Source organism: Glandiceps talaboti, chromosome 23 (assembly GCF_964340395.1).
Source record: "Glandiceps talaboti chromosome 23, keGlaTala1.1, whole genome shotgun sequence".
NCBI lineage: Eukaryota > Metazoa > Hemichordata > Enteropneusta > Spengelidae > Glandiceps > Glandiceps talaboti.
This window is the reverse complement of record NC_135571.1, coordinates 1,884,024-1,908,110: the sequence shown is the minus strand read 5'-3', so window position 1 is coordinate 1,908,110 and position 24,087 is coordinate 1,884,024. Positions and strand designations below refer to the sequence as shown.

Below are 24,087 nucleotides of genomic sequence, written 5' to 3'. Positions count from 1 at the left end.
TTTTTCAACTATTACGCAATAATGCGTTTTTGCAGTCCAAACGGCCCCAATTTCGGCTTTTTTGACCTATGTGAAGAAATCGACTTTTGGCGATGTATACTGCCATCTACAGTTGACCTATCATTATTAATGCATAAATTAATGTGTTGCGAGTGGTAAGAAATCTTGAATTTCAGTTTATAACCAAAGTATGGCAGTTTTTATTAATTTTCTTATGAATTTTTTCAGAAATATTGATTTTAATTTTTCAAAAACCACTCTAAATTACATGTTTGATATCATGAAACGTAAAAGAGATGATTTGATTTGGTCGTGGACACGCTATTATCGATTAAAAGAAGAAAAGTCGCATTTTTCAACTATTACGCAATAATGCGTTTTTGCTGTCCAAACGGCCCCAATTTCGGCTTTTTTGACCTATGTGAAGAAATCGACTTTTGGCGATGTATACTGCCATCTACAGTTGACCTATCATTATTAATGCATAAATTAAAGTGTTGCGAGTTGTAAGAAATCTTGACTTTCAGTTTATAACGAAAATATGGCATTTTCATTAATTTTTTTATTAATTTTTTCAGAAATATTGATTTTAATTTTTCAAAAACCACTCTAAATGACATGTTTGATGTTATGAAACGTAAAAGAGATGATTTGGTTTGGCCCTGGACACGTTATTATCGGTTATACACAAAAAAGTCGCATTTTTCAACTATTACGCAATAATGCGTTTTTGCAGTCCAAACGGCCCCAATTTCGGCTTTTTTGACCTATGTGAAGAAATCGACTTTTGGCGATGTATACTGCCATCTACAGTTGACCTATCATTATTAATGCATAAATTAATGTGTTGCGAGTGGTAAGAAATCTTGAATTTCAGTTTATAACCAAAGTATGGCAGTTTTTATTAATTTTTTTATGACTTTTTTCAGAAATATTGATTTTAATTTTTCAAAAACCACTCTAAATTACATGTTTGATGTTATGAAACGTAAAAGAGATGATTTGGTTTGGCCCTGGACACGTTATTATCGGTTTTACACAAAAAAGTCGCATTTTTCAACTATTACGCAATAATGCGTTTTTGCAGTCCAAACGGCCCCAATTTCGGCTTTTTTGACCTATGTGAAGAAATCGACTTTTGGCGATGTATACTGCCATCTACAGTTGACCTATCATTATTAATGCATAAATTAATGTGATGCGAGTGGTAATAAATCTTGAATTTCAGTTTATAACCAAAGTATGGCAGTTTTTATTAATTTTTTTATTAATGTTTTCAGAAATATTGATTTTAATTTTTCAAAAACCACTCTAAATTACATGTTTGATATCATGAAACGTAAAAGAGATGATTTGATTTGGTCGTGGACACGCTATTATCGATTAAAAGAAGAAAAGTCGCATTTTTCAACTATTACGCAATAATGCGTTTTTGCTGTCCAAACGGCCCCAATTTCGGCTTTTTTGACCTATGTGAAGAAATCGACTTTTGGCGATGTATACTGCCATCTACAGTTGACCTATCATTATTAATGCATAAATTAAAGTGTTGCGAGTTGTAAGAAATCTTGAATTTCAGTTTATAATGAAAATATGGCATTTTTCATTAATTTTTCTGTTAATTTTTTCAGAAATATTCATTTTAATTTTTCAAAATCCACTCTAAATTACATGTTTGATGTTATGAAACGTAAAAGAGATGATTTGGTTTGGCCCTGGACACGTTATTATCGGTTATACACAAAAAAGTCGCATTTTTCAACTATTACGCAATAATGCGTTTTTGCAGTCCAAACGGCCCCAATTTCGGCTTTTTTGACCTATGTGAAGAAATCGACTTTTGGCGATGTATACTGCCATCTACAGTTGACCTATCATTATTAATGCATAAATTAATGTGTTGCGAGTGGTAAGAAATCTTGACTTTCAGTTTATAACCAAAGTATGGCAGTTTTTATTAATTTTTTTATTAATGTTTTCAGAAATATTGATTTTAATTTTTCAAAAACCACTCTAAATTACATGTTTGATATCATGAAACGTAAAAGAGATGATTTGGTTTGGTCGTGGACACGCTATTATCGATTAAAAGAAGAAAAGTCGCATTTTTCAACTATTACGCAATAATGCGTTTTTGCTGTCCAAACGGCCCCAATTTCGCCTTTTTTGACCTTTGTGAAGAAATCGACTTTTGGCGATGTATACTGCCATCTACAGTTGACCTATCATTATTAATGCATAAATTAAAGTGTTGCGAGTTGTAAGAAATCTTGACTTTCAGTTTATAACGAAAATATGGCATTTTTCATTAATTTTTCTATTAATTTTTTCAGAAATATTGATTTTAATTTTTCAAAAACCACTCTAAATTACATGTTTGATGTTATGAAACGTAAAAGAGATGATTTGGTTTGGCCCTGGACACGTTATTATCGGTTATACACAAAAAAGTCGCATTTTTCAACTATTACGCAATAATGCGTTTTTGCAGTCCAAACGGCCCCAATTTCGGCTTTTTTGACCTTTGTGAAGAAATCGACTTTTGGCGATGTATACTGCCATCTACAGTTGACCTTACCTTTATCCTCGTCTTTCTCAGGCCGGCGTAACGTTCACTTCCACTAATGACATATGTATATTCAAGCAACAAATATTATTTTTGTGTTTAGGCAAAATCAAAAAACTTTGTTTCCGATAACTTGACTTCAGAAAATAGGGTAGGTAGGTCAGAATTTCATTTTATCTGTCATTGTTAAAAATTACTTCGGCCCCCAAGATAAGATAAGATACTCGTTGGTCACAATATTTCCGTTAGAGTTTGATGAGGTGTAAAAGAAGTAAATGGAGGTAATTATAAGTTAAGCAGACGAATACGTTATGTAGACTGGTACTATTAGAGTCTTAAAAGACCAGGTTTCTCTCTGGAATACAATTTTTTTAATGACCAAAGATGAGGCAAAGGCATGAAGGTGTACATGGAATTAGAAGCAACCAACCGCTTTACATTGTTTTTGCATGCAAGAAAAATGTTTAGGGTCGGGGGCTTAAACTAGGGTCGGTCGAGTTATCGGAAACACTGAGATTCTCTGTCTGTCTGTCTGTGTCTCTCTGTGTCTCTGTCTCTCTCGCTCTGTCTGTCTGTCTGTCTATCTGTGTGTCTCTCCCTCCCTCTCTCCCTCTCCCAAGGATGTCACCATAGAAACAAATTGAACACAAATACTATGATTACACTACTACTGTCTCCACTTTGACTTAAGAGCTTGGCAATCATTAATCTATGTTTATCAGACCATCTACGTGTATTAGTATAATTTAATATGGCGTGATTCCAAATTATCATCAGTGACCTAGTTTCTGACTGAAGATTCACAAATTCATATCTTTTCCACTTTATACAACAATTCTGAACACACATAAAAATGACCCATCTTGTCCATTATTATGAGTCATCTTAAACTTTGACACGCGACGTCGGTACTCCTGAAAGGTTTCACTGGGTACGATAGTCCAAAACATTTCTTGACATAAGTGATGTTTATATCATTTTGCATTGATGAACACAGATAATTTTGCTCTGGGGAGAGGGGTACAAATTGTATTTTGAAAAATCATCTTGCTGTGGGGAGAGGACAAATATGTTTTGGGAAATCTAATATTCTACACTCTGATAGATACAAATAAATGAAAAGTACAGATAAGTTCATCAAACTTAGTTCACCTGATTGCTCACTCAATAAACAACTACAGACATTGATAATAATTCAAGAGTAATAATTTATTTTCAGTATATAAAAAGTACAAATACATCATTGTGACAGAAAAGAGGCCTGATGACAGACACACATACACATACACGTACACACACACACACACACACACACACACACATACACATACACACACACATCATACACATACACACACACACAAATACACATACACACACATACAAATACACATACACACACATACATACATACATACATACATACATACATACATACAAATACACATACACATACACACACACACACACACATACACATACACATACACATACACATACAAATACAAGTAAACATGCACACACTCACTCACTCACTCACATTACTTAATTCTTTTCACAGCTCAGAGCTGGTTTTTGACATGATGGTCTTTTACCAAATATGTTAACGATTTTAATTTGTCAGGAACACCTACATAATTGACCCCAGCTACATTGAAACTGTGGTGAATAGCCTCAACGCCACTTTCCCCATAGAAGCCCAACCCTCTTCTACACTGACCCACTCGAACTGGCACATGATCTTCACGGATGTGTTACTTGGGGAAAACAGATGAAGTTGGAAATTGTTGTCTATAGTACACCATTAAGGCTTGTACACTTTCACCTGCAAGAAAATGTTAATATTATGTATTATGACATGAATACAAAGAAAACATGTGTTAAGTATCTATGTGTCTCATCTTGACATTGTTAAAATGACATCTATCTATCTATATATCTAATAAATTTATATAGCGCCAAATATCCAAAGAAAACAATGTTCAGTGGCGCTTAGAGTTAGAAAGGAGATGAAAAAGCTCTCTGAAATATGTGGGTTTTCAAGCGTCTTTTGAAAATGTTAACATTGGGAGAGGTTTTAATGTCCAGGGGTAGAGAGTTCCAAAGTTCAGGAGCTGCTGAAGAGAAGGAGCGGCGACCATAGGAAACCAGATTCCATTTGGGTGTATGCAGAAGGCATTTATGCGATGAACGAAGAGTGCGTAATGAAGAACGAGGTGTAATTAAGTTCTTGAGATATTGTGGAGAGATTCCATTTAGGGCTTTATAAGTGATGAGCAGAAGTTTGAAAACAATACGATGAGATACTGGAAGCCAATGAAGTTGTTTTAGAATAGGGGTTATGTGTTCGAATTTCCTGGTGCGCGTAATAATCCTAGCTGCCGTATTTTGGGCACGTTGTAAGTGATGTTACACACAGGAAACATGTTACACACAGGAAACAAGATGAAACACTAATGTGTGCTCAATAATGTATACAACATCATCAGTGATATAGTACTCATCACACTAAAAAAATTATGTTTTTGTTAAATTTTATTACATTTATCTACATCATTTGCATCAAAATAAACTAAAGTACACCTTACCTAGTTTGACAATTTCTGTGTCAGTCAGTACTCTTGACACTGAGTATAAATTGTGGCATTCTCCAAACAGCAGCAGAAGTGGTTGATAAGTTGCCCTTATAGCTTCAGCATCTGAAAGTAAATCAGGACAAACATTCTCAACACAGCTACTAACTGCTGAAAACAGTGACCGAATAACCTCTGGCTGAATAAAAATAAGAGAATACAAGTACATCTATTTAGTATTAATATTTGTATAAACAAAATGTATATCTGGTATGTTACACTTGGAAAAAACAATGTGTATAAAGAAATTTGGCTGGCCTTGACCACCTTTGACCTGTCTGATATGATGAACCACACTTTGTATATGATGAACCCATACACAAAGTGTGGATTTACAATAGTTTTTGCCTTTATGCTTGATTATTCCAAACAATGGGTCACATTACACTTTGGGTCTTATATTTGTATGTAAAAAAACAGACTCATTTATCAATGGCAAAATAGAACAAGATACTAGTAGCAGGTCAGAGAGGTCATTTAATAACATAACTGAAATAAGTAAAGTGTAACATACCATACATGCTCATTGGTTCCACCAATGAAGAATACTACATATTCAAATAATTTATGACTGAACTGCACCTGTTACTTATAAATTTGTGAAATATAGCATATTGTTAGGGAACAAACAGAAAGAATTAATTGATTCTCCTCAGAACCTGTAAAAAACCTAGAACAACAATTCCAATGTGTTAGTATAAAAAGTAATGGCAGCAATAACAATAACATAACACCAGCAACAAACAGAACAATAGCACATTGCAAAAGATGTTAGTATTATGCACCTGGCAGCATTTATCTACATGGTTTCCAACGAAGGATTTTCCATGATATGCTTGGCGGCAAACACGATTGGCAGTGAGTGCCCTATCAAGGGCTTTCACACAATACCCGGCTTCTTTGGGTAGGTCAGATTTTAATATTTCAATTTCTTCCTCCTAAAGTTTTATAAATAGTTGTAGAAAATAGAAAGTTAGGTTACAAAGAATGATGCAGTGAAAAGGGGTAAAATAAAGGAAATCGCAAATGTATGTAAGCATAAATGCAGATATTGATGAAAATTTACCTTTTCCTTTGCTGCAGCAAGGTTCTGTTTTATTTGTCTTTCTAGTCTACATAGCTGTGCAAGTGACGGCTCATTATCGTCATCAGAATCACTACCACTATTGTCGTCATTCATTAGGATGGCCTGTACTCTCTCCTGCATTGCTGTGGCCTTATCCTTCAGCTCGCTCACTTCGTCCTCTAGGCTGAAAGCTCTTTGTATGCTTTCAGCATAGAGGTCGAAATGTACAGGTTTGAGTACAGGCTCATCAATGTCGCCACTAGTGTGTTGTTGGTAAGTGAACACTTTTACATCAAGTTTGGCAAATTCCTGTTCAGTCACATTGCAAAAACACAGAAATATGCCCAAACTTAAGTGAAGGACTGGTATTGACACCAGTGATACAAAAGAAAAAAGAATGTTTAACAATTTGGAACCTCAAACCTCAAACTAAACTTAATTGAATTAATGTTAATAAGAGTTACAAACCCTTTCCAATGGAATGTTGAAATATGGCTTGTTGATGCAGTTCATAAATTCTGAAGCTTTGCTCCGATGTGCTCCTGCTTCAACTAACTTGTCATGATATTCTTGTATGTCATGGAGACTCCTACTTTGGTTTGGTGCTTTCTGGTCAGGGGGTATCATGGCATCTGATTTGGTGATATAACACCAAAGACAAAAATATTTGCCTGTATAGTTGAACAAAGAAATTATCATACTTAGTGGCATGCATAATATTCAGCAGTAGGTCTAACAACTGGCTTTTAATCCCTTTAGGTCTAGAAACTTTCAGGCCAAAGTTGTTGAATACAAATTATTGGTTCTCTGTAATTGTTGTGTAGTGTAAGGTAAGGTAAAATAAACATTAAAATTAAAGATAAAAATTCAAGAAATTTTACTTCCAAGTGAAGTAACATTCTTACATTACAAAGATGTTCACAAAAAATCAAGTTGCTGTATTAATTCAGAGTCATTTCTAGCGAAGAAAGTGTGAAAGTATAGTAAAACATGCCAAGTATATGAGCAAAGACTAACTTACCACTTGCTCCTGACAAACCATACATTCTGGTTAGATACTCATAGTCTCCCATGATATGCACTACTATGGTCTTATCTCTGAAATATCACATATATTAATTATCTCTAGATTAACACAGAACACATCACACTAAAGTACACTGCACTACACTATGGTATGCTACACTACACTACAATAGTCCATAATATACTACACTACACTATGGTATGCTACACTACACTACAGTAGTCCATAATATACTACACTACACTATGGTATGCTACACTACACTACAGTAGTCTATAATATACTACACTACACCATGGTATGCTACACTACACTACAGCAGTCCATAATATACTACACTACACTATGGTATGCTACACTACACTACAGTAGTCTATAATATACAACACTACACTATGGTATGCTACACTACACTACAGTAGTCTATAATATACAACACTACACTATGGTATGCTACACTACACTACAGTAGTCTATAATATACTACACTACACCATGGTATGCTACACTACACTACAGCAGTCCATAATATACTACACTACACTATGGTATGCTACACTACACTACAGTAGTCTATAATATACTACACTACACTATGGTATGCTACGCTACACTACAGTAGTCCATAATATACTACACTACACTATGGTATGCTACACTACACTACAGTAGTCCATAATATACTACACTACACTATAGTATGCTACACTACACTACAGTAATCTATAATATACTACACTACACTATAGTATGCTACACTACACTACAGTAGTCCATAATATACTACACTACACTATGGTATGCTACACTACACTACAGTAATCTATAATATACTACACTACACTATAGTATGCTACACTACACTACAGTAGTCTATAATATACTACACTACACTATGGTATGCTACACTACACTACAGTAGTCTATAATATACTACACTACACTATGGTATGCTACACTACACTACACTATGGTATGCTACACTACACTACACTACAGTAGTCTATAATATACTACACTACACTATGGTATGCTACACTACACTACAGTAGTCCATAATATACTACACTACACTATGGTATGCTACACTACACTACAGTAGTCTATAATATACTACACTACACCATGGTATGCTACACTACACTACAGCAGTCCATAATATACTACACTACACTATGGTATGCTACACTACACTACAGTAGTCTATAATATACAACACTACACTATGGTATGCTACACTACACTACAGTAGTCTATAATATACTACACTACACTATGGTATGCTACACTACACTACAGTAGTCTATAATATACTACACTACACTATGATATGCTACACTACACTACAGCAGTCTATAATATACTACACTACACTATGGTATGCTACACTACACTACAGTAGTCTATAATATACTACACTACACTATGATATGCTACACTACACTACAGTAGTCTATAATATACAACACTACACTATGGTATGCTACACTACACTACAGTAGTGTACAATATACTACACTACACTATGGTATGCTACACTACACTACAGTAGTCCATAATATACAACACTACACTATGGTATGCTACACTACACTACAGTAGTCCATAATATACTACACTACACTATGGTATGCTACACTACACTACAGCAGTCTATAATATACTACACTACACTATGGTATGCAACACTACACTACAGTAGTCTATAATATACTACACTATCACTATGGTATGCTACACTACACTACAGTAGTCCATAATATACTACACTACATTATGGTATGCTACACTACACTACAGTAGTCCATAATATACTACACTACACTATGGTATATGCTACACTACACTACATTAGTCCATAATATACTACACTACACTATGGTATGGTACACTACACTACAGTAGTCTATAATATACTACACTATCACTATGGTATGCTACACTACACTACATTAGTCTATAATATACTACACTACACTATGATATGCTACACTACACTACACTATGGTATACTACACTACACTACACTACATTAGTCCATAATATACAACACTACACCATGGTATGCTACACTACACTACATTAGTCTATAATATACTACACTACACTATGGTATGCTACACTACACTATAGTAGTCTATAATATACTATCTACACTACACTATGGTATGCTACACTACACTACAGTAGTCTATAATATACTACACTATCACTATGGTATGCTACACTACACTACATTAGTCTATAATATACTACACTACACTATGGTATGCTACACTACACTACATTAGTCTATAATATACTACACTACACTATGGTATGCAACACTACACTACAGTAGTCTATAATATACTACACTATCACTATGGTATGCTACACTACACTAAAGTAGTCTATAATATACTACACTACACTATGGTATGCTACACTACACTACAGTAGTCAATAATATACTACACTACACTATGGTATGCTACACTACACTACAGTAGTCTATAATATACTACACTACACTACACTACAGTAATCTATAATATACAACACTACACTATGGTATGCTACACTACACTAAAGTAGTCAATAATATACTACACTACACTATGGTATGCTACACTACACTACAGTAGTCTATAATATACTACACTACACTACACTACAGTAATCTATAATATACAACACTACACTATGGTATGCTACACTACACTACAGCAGTCTATAATATACTACACCACACTATGGTATGCTACACTACACTACAGTAGTCTATAATATACTACACTACACTATGGTATGCTACACTACACTACAGTAGTCAATAATATTCTACACTACACTACACTACAGTAATCTATAATATACAACACTACACTATGGTATGCTACACTACACTACAGTAGTCTATAATATACTACACTACACTATGGTATGCTACACTACACTACAGTAGTCTATAATATACTACACTACACTATGGTATGCTACACTACACTACAGTAGTCTATAATATACTACACTACACTATGGTATGCTACACTACACTACAGTAGTCAATAATATACTACACTACACTATGGTATGCTACACTACACTACAGTAGTCTATAATATACAACACTACACTATGGTATGCTACACTACACTACAGTAGTCTATAATATACTACACTACACTATGGTATGCTACACTACACTACAGTAGTCTATAATATACTACACTACACTATGGTATGCTACACTACACTACAGTAGTCTATAATATACTACACTACACTATGATATGCTACACTACACTACAGTAGTCCATAATATACTACACTACACTATGGTATGCTACACTACACTACAGTAGTCTATAATATACCACATGATATGCTACACTACACTACAGTAGTCTATAATATACTACACTACACTATGGTATGCTACACTACACTACAGTAGTCTATAATATACTACATGATATGCTACACTACACTACAGTAGTCTATAATATACTACACTAAACTATGATATGCTACACTACACTACAGTTGTCTATAATATACTACACTAAACTATGGTATGCTACACTACACTACAGTAGTCTATAATATACTACACTACACCATGGTATGCTACACTACACTACAGTAGTCTATAATATACTACACTACACTATGGTATGCTACACTACACTACAGTAGTCCATAATATACTACACTACACTATGGTATGCTACACTACACTACAGTAGTCCATAATATACTACACTACACTATGGTATGCTACACTACACTACACTACAGTAGTCCATAATATACTACACTACACTATGGTATGCTACACTACACTACAGTAGTCTATAATATACTACACTACACCATGGTATGCTACACTACACTACAGTAGTCTATAATATACTACACTACACTATGGTATGCTACACTACACTACAGTAGTCCATAATATACTACACTAAACTATGGTATGCTACACTACACTACAGTAGTCTATAATATACTACACTACACCATGGTATGCTACACTATGCTACAGTAGTCTACAATATACTACACTACACTATGGTATGCTACACTACACTACTGCAGTCTATAATATACTACACTACACTATGGTATGCTACACTACACTACAGTAGTCTATAATATACTACACTACACTATGATATGCTACACTACACTACAGTAGTCTATAATATACTACACTACACTATGGTATGCTACACTACACTACAGTAGTCTATAATATACTACACTACACTATGGTATGCTACACTACACTACAGTAGTCTATAATATACTACACTACACTATAGTATGCTACGCTACACTACAGTAGTCCAAATATACTACACTACACTATGGTATGCTACACTACACTACAGTAGTCTATAATATACTACACTACACTATGATATGCTACACTACACTACAGTAGTCTATAATATACTACACTACACTATGGTATGCTACACTACACTACAGTAGTCCATAATATACTACACTACACTATGATATACTACACTACACTACAGTAGTCTATAATATACAACACTACACTATGGTATGCTACACTACACTACAGTAGTCTATAATATACTACACTACACTATGATATGCTACACTACACTACAGTAGTCCATAATATACTACACTACACTATGGTATGCTACACTACACTACAGTAGTCTATACTATACAACACTACACTATGGTATGCTACACTACACTACAGCAGTCCATAATATACTACACTACACCATGGTATGCTATACTACACTACAGTAGTCTATAATATACTACACTACACTATGGTATGCTACACTACACTACAGTAGTCTATAATATACTACACTACACTATGGTATGCTACACTACACTACAGTAGTCCATAATATACTACACTACACTATGGTATGCTACACTACACTACAGTAGTCTATAATATACTACACTACACTATGGTATGCTACACTACACTACAGTAGTCTATAATATACTACACTACACTATGGTATGCTACACTACACTACAGCAGTCTATAATATACTACACTACGCTATGATATGCTACAATACACTACAGTAGTCTATAATATACTACACTACACTATGGTATGCTACACTACACTACAGTAGTCTATAATATACTACACTACACCATGGTATGCTACACTACACTACAGTTGTCTACACAACTCTACACTATGGTATGCTACACTACACTACAGTAGTCTATACTACACTACACCATGGTATGCTACACTAAACTACAGCAGTCTATAATATACTATGGTATGCTACACTACACTACACTACACTACAGTATGATACCGTATAATTTACACACTACTCACCTCCACACATGTCCATCTAGAGCATCAACTTGACCGTCGTTCACTTTCATAGCTGTCCTCATGTTTGGCTCAGAATCACTTGCTTTAAAGACGTTAAACACTATTGTATTTTTGGCGCTGTTTGGCTTTTCAACATTACACACCTGGAAGACACTTTTGGTGGTACCAACTCCTTTATCTCCCCCTACTTTGACTATGATCTCATTTTCTGGTAATGTGTCATCATGGTGGGTTAGCTTGTTGACCCTGTAAAAACAGTAAAGGTAAAGCTTGACGACAAGAACCACTGTTGGCGTGAGAGAAAAGAAAATATTATCTGTAATGTCTGTTCATATGAAGTACATTTACAGAAAATCAATTAAATAACAAATTAAATAACTAAATCTGATGTTGTGTGTTAACTGTTAGATATTGTTCCCTGATTCAAAACTAATTTGATAGTTTGATAATCATTCCAAACATGTTTAACCCCTTCAGGACTAGAAATTTCCCATGAAATTTCTAGAACAAAAAATATAATTTCTCTGTACATCAGATTACATGGCTATGAAATATTAAAATTACCTGACTAAATAATCCAAGTAACGGTCAACTGCACACACGAGATCTTGAACAGCAACACAAGGTGAAAGCCGAATCTCAGTGTCTTGCTTTCCATCTGGCCCTTTCACAGTAAAAAGAAAGGGCAGATTTTCTGCAAATAGGGTATACCGCTTTGTGATGGATATTTGTCTGTCACGGTGTTCACTTCCAAGCTTTACCTTCCAATTTCGCAACCATCTAGTCAGAAAGTAATTAGCATCGCTATCAATGGTTAATTATTTCTAAGTTTCTACATTGTGAGACAAACAAATATGTTAATATCTCACATGAATATATATAGAGAATACCAATACATGTATGTTTGTTATGCTAAAGTATGTTTATTATGCTCTAGATGTTTATATTAATTAATTTTAAATTATGTGCAAAGGGTAAATACAAATGTAATTGTGTTTTTGAACTCACAAAGTTGTAATTACTTACTGTTTAAGTAGTCTCAATTTATTCCATGACTAGACTTGACTTCAGTAGGAGCCAAGCACCTTCAGGTATATCAGGCACTAAGCTAGTCTATCAGCTAGCCCTCGGATGTTCTTCCGATAAAATATGACACACAGTCGAACAACGCTATCGAGGATGGAACATCCGAGGTCTAGCGAATGTCATCAGGATATAAATAAGGCCAATCAGAGAACTGTATTAGCGACAAGCACAAACAGAGGACAATAGCTAAATTTTCATGCATATTCATCTTAAGGAGGGGCTTGTATAAAATAACCACCAATGCGTTAACTGAAATGTGTGAATGACAACGTCTACACACTCATCAAACTCACAATTACCATAAACTGATAAGCCATAGTAATGATGTAAATGTTTGTTCTGACATTTTCCACCCACATAGCCCGGGCAGCTTTGGTCCTGTCAGTGGCGTCAGACGAGCCTTTCCTTGACTGGGGCGTATATGTCAGACATAATGGCTGAAAAAAATTAAATTCCACAGATTTATGTACATGATGCATGCTTACATTGATACATACATGTACATGCACAAACAAACACACACACAAATATGTATATTGATATATCAATCAATCAATCAATCAGCAAAGTTTATATAGCGCCAAAATCCAAAAACATTGTTTTGCTCTATGACGCTCAATGGCTAAACCACACTGTATGCTTTGGAGAATAAGTGCGTTTTCAGTTTTCTTTTGAAAGTTTCCAAGTTTGGAGATTCTCTAATGTCGAGTGGTAGTACGTTCCATAGTTTAGGCGCAGCATATGAAAATGCACAGCCACCATATGTGATGGTTTTGTAGGTTGTAGATGTTAAAAGTTTCTTGGTGGATATATGCAAAAATGATACATGTGCATGCATTATGTACTTCTATACTGACACCCCACCAAAAAAAAAAATAAAAAAAAATAATGATAAAATAAATAATAAATAAATAAAATAACAACCTTCACCATGGTACTTGAAACAAAGATTTATGGAGTGGTTCTGAAAGTATTTTCCTACTTTATGGTAACACAGTCAACAGTTTTGTAAAGCCATCAGTAAACACAGATAAAAATATTAAAATAAATAATGATTTATGGTTGCATTACCTGGCCACCAGTCTTGAATTTGATTGGTACTCCAGATTTGTAACCAGGTGTATCAGACAGCTTCTTTCTGATACAGGCAGTTGTCAAGGCTTCAAAACCATCTGTTTTTTCCAGGACATCATATTTTATTAACATTGAAATAGCCTTTTCTACATGTATGTCATCAGACGGTTGGTTTTTAGAATTTCCAGTAGATGTACAGTAGTCATGATCAACAATGAATGGGGGCATAATTGACATATCGACAGGCGAGTTGATGTTTGGCTAGGTCTTCTAACTGCACAACACATTTGCATCCTCTAACACAATCCTCACATTTAACATTCAGACAAGACAACAAATTCATCACAATATTTGGGACAGACGAAACAGAGGAACATGTAATCGGTGTACGATACACAGGACAACTATTTGCAGTTGTCACCCATTCTGAAATGCACTGTGCACAGAATATATGCCCACCACCTTCACAAGTACAGTCTATGAGAACTGGCTCACAGAAGACTTGTTTACAGATAGAACATATCAAGTCACTGTTCACACCCTGTGGGAATCTATCGACATGTAAACTGTCAACGTTCAAAGTCTTGGCTGACTTTAGACGTATCATGTTTACAGTATATTGGTAGTGTACTGTATCGACAGCGGCTTGATCACTAAGTTTTACATGCTTAGTGTTAGGGGGATCGTAATGATCACTCACACTTGGGCGCATTTGCCATTCCTCTGTTTTTTCTCTCTTTTACATTCCTCCCAGGGTTTGACCTTTCGCAAACGAGACATGTACCAACTCTTGGATGTTTACACCATTGTGCAACAGTAGTTCCAGGGGAATACTGTTTACCGGTGGCCTGGGCTTTCTTGAACGTGGTAACACTCCTCTTACAATTGTTACAAAAGTTCACAGGGTGTATGTCTCCACTGTCACCACAAACGCTGACCCCGAAACAACCAAGTAAATCTTCGCCAAAACTAGAACATTTATAGACTGTGGTCTTTGAAGGAATTCGTTTTGAACACACACGGCAGTGGTTTTTTAGGTAGTTTTGATGTGTCGATATTGTTTTCCACATACTTTCTGCGATTAAACACAACTGCCAATCGTCGATATGTTCACCGGTTGACAGGTGACTGGCGCAGACGACAAAAAGTGATCGAACAGGTGAATTTGTATTACCCGGGCAATACCATATTTGGGAGAAACCCCATACGTACACGAGTATAAAGTTGGCGTCAGATTCAGATTCAGATTCAGCTAGCATCATATTGAGCGTCAGATAGCGTCAGATCTGAAGACACCCGACGGACTCAATCAAACACGAAATAATACTGTTGAGACTACAGGGAAATATTCCGCTTCACAGCCTTTTGATGGAAGTTGGAATGTCTCTGCTTGCACAATTTTTATTTGGGAAAAATATGTGAAATACAGTTGAAATACTTGCAACCGAGACATTGATAGCCCCAAGTTCAGCCAGTGTATGTTCCTTGGTTGATACTTTTTGCCAATAATGTACATGGTGTCAGTAAAAGCTAAGTTTACATATGTAATATGTTGTCATTTTTAAAAATTTGAATTTAAAATTTAAAAACTGAATGCCTCCCGTAATGGAATCGCTAATTATGCAAATAACTCATTAAACTAAAAAAAAATATGGTAACAGGCTTTGTTTTTTAGACAAGCGTGCTTTCTTAGGTTAATGTATGTAAGAGTGTATGATACTGCTTAATGCAGTCTTAAGATATAGCCTAATTACCGAAAATCATTAATTATGGAAATTATTCATTAACACTGTAAGGTACACCAACAAGTTTTACAGGACATATGCAATTGTTATGGTTAACGTGTGTACTGAATTATTATATTGGAATTGAAGTATGTATTCTTAAGATATAGCCTAATTACCCAAAATCATTAATTATGCAAATTATTCATTAACACTGTAAGGTACATCAACTAACTTTATAGGACATATACAATTTGTTATGGTTAATGTATGTACTGAATTATATTGAAATTGAAGCATGCAGTCGTAAGATATAGCCTAATTACCAAGAATCATTAATTATGCAAATTATTCATTAACACTGAAAGGTACACCAACAAGCTTTACAGGACATATGCGATTGTAATGGTTAATGTATGTACTGAATTATATTGGAATTGAAGTATGTTTTCTTAAGATATAGCCTAATTACCGAAAATCATTAATTATGCAAATTATTCATTAACACTGTACGGTGCATCAACAAAATTGATAGGACATATGTGTTTTCTTATGGTTAACGTATGTACTAAATTATATTGAATTTGAAGTATGTATTCTTAAGATATAGCCTAATTACCAAAAATAATTAATTATGCAAAATATTCATTAACGTTGTAACATACATCAACGAATTTTATAGGACAAATGTATTTTGTTATGTTTAACGAATATACTAAATTATATTGAAATTGGAGTATGCAGTCTTAAGATATTGCATAATTAGTTGATTTCATTAATATGCAAATTTCTCTAATTAAACATTAACAGATCTGGCTCAAAACCTAATCAGGTCTAGCTATTACCCTAAAGATTATATAGCCCAAATTTCATTACAATTGAGCAAGCCGACACACACACACACACACAGACAGGCATTCCCCTTTTAATACCTCCCGTACCCTTACGGGAGGTAAAAACACAGATAATTTAGTTTCATTAAATAAAAAAATTGTTTTATTTCGAAAATCTACATTCGAAAATACAAGGTCAACATGAAAAATCGTTACTTGCCTTAAACTGGAAGGACAAATTCAACACACGAAAACGGCGATGTTACACGCGATTCAAACCATCCAGCAACCTTTCCGAAGTACAAAACGATCACCGAACATTCCCGATTAATATCCGAATACACATTACTGCATAAAAATACATATAGTCCACAAATACGAGCGAATTCCGATCGCACAATACGCGCCTTCGGGGAGACAAACAAAATGGCGGAACACGTAATCATGATTCACGTTTCATAGTCTCGCGCTGTCTCTCGCTATACGAGATTTTAACTAAAATTCCGAGAATAGGCCGTTTTCACAGCCGTGGGTTATGTATTTGATTAAAGAATGGAGAGGTCGAGAGATAAATGTGTAAATGTCTTCAAAAGAGACAGATTGATATTCCCAAACACCAAGTTACCTTCGATCCAAGGCACGATATTCATTCCAGCAATTACAGAGACTATTTCCCGGATAATTTTTACCAAGGACAATTCGGGCTATGACAACAGTCACGGTACCGAGTGACGGTGGTTACTACCCAAACGACAGTCAGACACAGAATGGTGATGATTAATGTTACGGAGTCTGAAGTCTGAAGTCTGAAGTCTGAAAACTGCCATTTGAGAATATGGAGACACTAGAAACTCGCTATCAATGCATCATTTCTAAAGAGAGAATCGCCATTTGTTAATTTGGTAAAGGGGTGATTAATGAATGCAGCGGCAAGTGTTTGTGTAAATAACTTCAAACGAGACAAATTGATATACACACTTGTAAAACACTATGTGTTTTATTAATCATCTCCAGAACCAGCTGAAGTAAACAAACATTCACCTCATGAATTTGAATACAAACCTGACACAACTATAGATTTAGTAACGTTTTCTTTTGGATAAAAATATGGAGAGAGAGAGAGAGAGAGAGAGAGAGAGAGAGAGAGAGAGAGAGAGAGAGAGAGAGAGAGAGAGAGAGAGAGAGAGAGAGAGAGAGAGAGAGAGAGAGAGAGAGGCATACATACATACATACATACATACATACATACATACATACATACATACATACATACATACATACATACATACATACATACATATAAAGAAGGAGACAGACAGGGCGAGAGTGAGAGACAAAGAGCGAAAGACAGGAACACAGAAAATGGGAACGTGAGGGCGACCGGATAAATGAACGTAAGAGCTGTTCTTGATGTTTTGCGACTCGAAGATATCTTATCGTCACAGACCTGAAACGTCAGTGGGAATTGATTGATGTTTTCATTATTTTTTTGTTATTAATCAGCCCTCATCACCTTATATTTAAGTAGAGCGATAATCTTTGACATTGTGAATGGTGATTTGTTTTTCATTTATTCATTCATTCAATGCATAATGTATTAGGTGAAAATCCAGCTTGAAAATTCAAACACATGGAAATTCAGGTAACACTTCTCAGCTGAGCTGGTAAGACTACTAATAGGGATTCAGTGGAACCTGGTCGCTGCCACGGTTGCGGTTTCTCCTGACAACCACCACCAAGGCAACAATGAGGAAGATAACAGTGGCCAGCAAACACAGTGAAGCAATAAAGAGGGTGTAAATGGCCGTCGTAGCCTCCTCATCGCTCAGATTTGCAAATGTCATTGATGGACGATCGGGTACTTCATTAATTTCCTCGGCAGGGCATATGTCAGTATGCAAACCCGTTGCGTACTCAAGCCAAAACGCTACGTCGTCAGCTCTGAAGTTTTCACCACTAATGTGTTCTGTGGTCATGTCGACGGTGAACTCGATGAATTTCTGGTCATCGTTGTCAAAAGCTGGCCATTCGAGAGGAGGTGTATTTGGTTTGTTTGGATCGCTAAAAAAAAGAAGAAAAAAATGTCAATACCCCGTGCACATTGTTTTTGTTCAACTGCAATAGCACAAATCGGTTAACACCATACAGCTAAACTGGTGTAGGCTTGGTGTTTCACTCAAGTGACATGACATTTATTACACACCCTCACACAACTTATAATGCAAAAGAAACCATTACATAGGCGCCGTGCACAGTGGGGATGTAGAATTAGTTAAGTTGAAATGTTGATTATCAGTTAGAAAATAAACAATTGCAGCCATTAAAATCATCAAGTCCATGACATTGTGTAATGTTTTCATTAGAAGCCTGTTTTTACTGCACTGTGAAAGAATAGCAATACTTATCAGTTTTCAATGTGATTGGGCAAGGATCCTGTTGTGTTTATTGTGTCTCTGTTATTGTTAGTCTAGAGTTGAAATATGTCTAGCTCTGTGTCAAAAACGTAATGTCCAATGAGTGAAACACAAAGCCAACATCATTTTAACTATAATTATAGTATATTACATAGTTATAAGCATAAAGGGCTATAATGGTAGATAAGTAGAAAGGGCTAGTTATGACGGCTGATGTAATCATAACAGGATACAATTATTATACTTGGCAGACCTATATCGGCACAAGTACACCATACAATTTCTCTAAAAATAACTCCATGGGAAGCAAGCAATCTATTGCAGCCCATGATTAGGTATTGACATAGCAAACTATGCCGTATCATGTATTGGGGTATTAATTTGTGGAGTCACGATGGGTGAATGGTTAGAGTGGCCGGCTTTGAATCTGCAGGTTGGAGGTTCGAGCCGTCGCTACCGTTTGTTCTGAATGGCTAAAATCTATGGGCACGATTTGAACCACAATTGTGCCTCGGTCAACCCAGCTGTATAATTGGGGACCTGGTAGGATAGAGGTTGCAATGTGAATGCTTTAATCTTATGAACTGAAAGAGGCTGATATTGATGGTATGCTCCTCCGGGAGTTGAGGAAATAAGGACCGTTGAGCCGCTATAGATCCGTGCTTATCAAAATGATGACTAACGTTAACGTTTATGATTTTATCATGTATCTATAGTCACGTGTCTGTGTTACAGTAGCGATTTAATTGGCAGACAACGCATCCTTCATTGTGGTATGTCACGTGACTAGAACCGTACCCCGACCTGGCTCGGCAAGTTCTTTACTCAGGTGGCGACAAGTTATCGAAACATACAAGAGCTAGCTATTTAGATGTTATTCCCCAATATGTTTCGTCGTTCAGCCAAGGAAAATACGATTGACCTGAGGGGCTTTTGTCACTACGAGTCACTAGACGAGTATCGACACCCCTTAGGTCACAAGCATTTCTGGCTGAATGGAGAATAATATTTGAGAAGAACAATAACATAACACCAGCGCCAGTAATATCAAAGAAAAAATGGGCCCGGGTAATTTTGAATGTTTGGAATCATATTTCGAACACAGCAGAACTAATGACGTAGTCTATACGTGTTGTCATGACATAGACACACGTTGTCGTGACGCAGAACAACAGAATATATATTCCATGTTTTTTGTTCAACTTGGCTTGTGCACGGTATATTGAAGTGTGGGATATACGCGTGCGCGGGCCCGGGGGGAGGGGGTGTACTTCCATGCTTATATCAAGATGTCGCAACAATAGTTTCACTTTGTGTCAATGTATTAAGCCGAAACATCGGTTGCCACTGTCGTATACTATAACTAACCACTAGAGAATGATTCTTTTCTCAGTGGTCTGAGGCTATATAATAAAAATGCATTTCTTACCCTGTTTTGGCAAAGTTTGTCCAGTACGTCGCCATGTTGAAAGCCAAATCCAGTTCATTTTGAGGGAACGTCATGTTGACGAATGGTGCGAAATGTCCAGTAAGTAGGTGACCAAAGACAAAGACGAGTTCAATGGCATGTTCTGCTCCATCCACGTAGTCTGGTCCCTGGTAAAAACTTGGACAATAGTCAAAGTAGTAATGATACGTCAAACTCGTAGGTTGTGGAGGTAAAATTCCCCGCTGAGCGTGCTCTCGTAGAAGGTGTACCGTTGGTGCCAGAAAGGTCATATCATTGAAGAAATGTCGATAGTTGCTCAATCGGATAGCGTTATCGTCTTCGTTGTACCAGTCCGTGTATTGGTAGATGGCAGCATCGCCAATTTGGTCGTGGTTTTCATCGTACATAATTTGTACTTCAGCCCTGACCAAAGCATTGAATAATGGTCGAGCCATTTCACCATCATCCAACCCCGGAACCGCAGTAGTTACGATGGCTGCCTCCCAACTGAGTGTACCCGCCATGAAGTCATAATCTTGCATTTTGCCAGATTCCATCAATTCTGCAAGACTTGGGATTATATCGCCATCTTCAACAGGCGCTAAGATCATGTTACCCGTAGCTTCATACAGTTCATTAGATGTAAGTCCACGAAGACAGTCCATCAATAAAGCATGGTCGGTCAAGTCTGGATTCTCGGTCGTGTTGCAGCCGGCGTTGTAACCAATGTTGTAGGCAAACTCCGTGGCTCTTTCGGTTGGTATGATGAGTCCTGGATGGGCGACACCACTCTGCGAAATAAAACGATGGAAACCACCAGCTTTTGGTGAATTTGCCAGAATACTAGTACTAATTCCTCCAGCGGATTCACCAAATATTGTCACAAGCTCAGTATCACCTCCAAACGCGGCAATATTTTCCTGGACCCAATTCAGAGCCAGGATTTGATCGTGAAGTCCATAATTACCCGGGGAATGCTCGTCGCCTGTACTTATAAACCCAAAAGCACCGAGACGATAGTTGATCGTTACCACTACTACGTCGAATAAACCAGACAGGGTTGTGCTCTCGTAGAGCATTCCTTGCCCGAAAGAAAACCCACCACCGTGGATAAACACCATAACTGGGTACTTCTCTGGTGGTGGTATTGTCTTTGATGGTACGTAGACGTTCAAGAATAAACAATCTTCATCCACGTCTTCGTTAGGAAGTGCCATCTTCATCCAGTCAGGAAAGCTTGAAATGTTCTGCGGACAAGATGGTCCGAATTCCGTAGCGTCGTAGACCGCAGGAGCCCATGGAGTGACACTCAAAGGGGCTTTGAATCGTTGATCTCCAACAGGTGCCTGGCCATACCGTATACCACGAAAATATGTTACATCCAATTCACCTGGGGCGTAGATGCCAAGGATATCTCCTAATGGTGTTTCGGCTGTAGGGTCGCTGTGGGCAAAACCTAACAAGGCAAGAGCCAGGAAAACAACGGAGAGTTTCATTGTGCCACGCCGTCCAGTCCAAACTTCAGAACAGCACTGTTCTGGTTTTTGAAGTGCGTTGACATCACACGCCAGTATCATTCGATAGATAACAATTTATCTGTAAACGGGAGCAAAGTGGAAAACGGTAATTTGTACCGCCCAGAATGTATTTCAATTTATCTCAATAAACGTCAGTGTAAATCGTGTCAGTGTATTCTACATCAAGACGTAGTTTAATGTGTGATTCAGCCGGACGCTTTAAGGCTTCACACTAGCTGTAACTGGAGTTTTACTTTTCTGATCAGACAACCAACACTCTATTAACTAAATTTTTTAAAATTCTAATAATTACATTGTACATGTTAATTAGTTGTCAATTTTATTTATAAGAAGTGCAGTTAGGTCAAAATCATGATCACCGTTGAGGGCGCTGATTTTAGGGTGTAGACTCAAAATGAATTTAATTGGATTTATTGCACCATATTACGTGTACAGCTACACAAATGCATTTTCCCACAGTTGACTCCATACTATACAGGGTGTGCAATATAACGAATAATTCATTACATCTAACGAAATAGTTACAAACAATGTCCTGGAAGTGTACCTTTAAGTATGACGTTGCTATTTTGCATAATATTTGCATAATATTTGCATAGTAGATGAATTTGTTGACCATTTAATAATAGTCTCGTACGTTCTAGGTAGAGTTTTCAATTGTATCAAATATAACACATCAATTTGTTGAAAAGTCTCACATGGTGCATTTATCATTACATAACGATTGGTTACACTGAATATATTATTAAAAAAATAAAATGACGTGAATAAATTACGTCATTTTATTCATATATAGATTAGACTCCAGTACTACAGGAGTTTATACGGTAGGAGTTTTGCCAGTGACTGCTGGTTTTCAGACAAGTAACAGTGAAGGGTAAAATATTAGTAACATTTTATTTGGATAAAAATGACGAAAAAATACCTTTCAAGTTGCAGACCGTGTCCCTTTAAAGACCACAATACTCCATTGCGGTATATGTGAATGCAGGGCAACTATTTGGGGAATATTATGTTTACAAAATGGTTCACTGTAAAATAGTGTTGTTTGTGATGTTCCTGTTGTCTTCGTGTGAGTGTCGCGCATAGTTTTTTAGAGCGCCACCAGCGTCTGTATGTTACAGTCGCCTCTTTAACCGACCTTCCTTTACTCTATGTCCATAATATTTCATGTTCTTTGTTTTCATAAATTTCATTACCAACCTTCACCGATCATTTGACTTGCTTGTACTTAACTCTCACGTTTTACATTTTCAAATAATTGCATATAATTTGTTCACTTGAAAATTTGCAAATTGAGTTTAAAGGTCTTATAACGTAATGTACAAGCCTACGAAGAAACCT

At 36.2% G+C, this 24,087-nt stretch overlaps 2 protein-coding genes across 2 annotated transcripts; both read right to left on the bottom strand.

Annotated features, from left to right (window-relative positions):
* Nucleotides 1-4,320: 4,320 nt before the first annotated feature.
* Nucleotides 4,321-15,042, bottom strand: LOC144453129 (uncharacterized). The gene is made up of 8 exons (XM_078144407.1): nucleotides 14,803-15,042; nucleotides 14,089-14,168; nucleotides 12,646-12,891; nucleotides 7,287-7,363; nucleotides 6,734-6,936; nucleotides 6,266-6,574; nucleotides 5,155-5,338; nucleotides 4,321-4,391 (listed from the first exon to the last, which is right to left on the bottom strand). Exons 1-8 carry the CDS (start codon nucleotides 15,040-15,042, stop codon nucleotides 4,321-4,323), a joined length of 1,410 nt encoding a protein of 469 aa, XP_078000533.1.
* Nucleotides 15,043-19,035: 3,993 nt separating this feature from the next.
* Nucleotides 19,036-22,782, bottom strand: LOC144453128 (liver carboxylesterase 1F-like). Its single transcript, XM_078144406.1, has 2 exons — nucleotides 21,206-22,782; nucleotides 19,036-19,423 (listed from the first exon to the last, which is right to left on the bottom strand). The coding sequence occupies exons 1-2, from the start codon at nucleotides 22,780-22,782 to the stop codon at nucleotides 19,036-19,038; spliced, it is 1,965 nt and encodes a 654-aa protein (XP_078000532.1).
* Nucleotides 22,783-24,087: the final 1,305 nt, after the last annotated feature.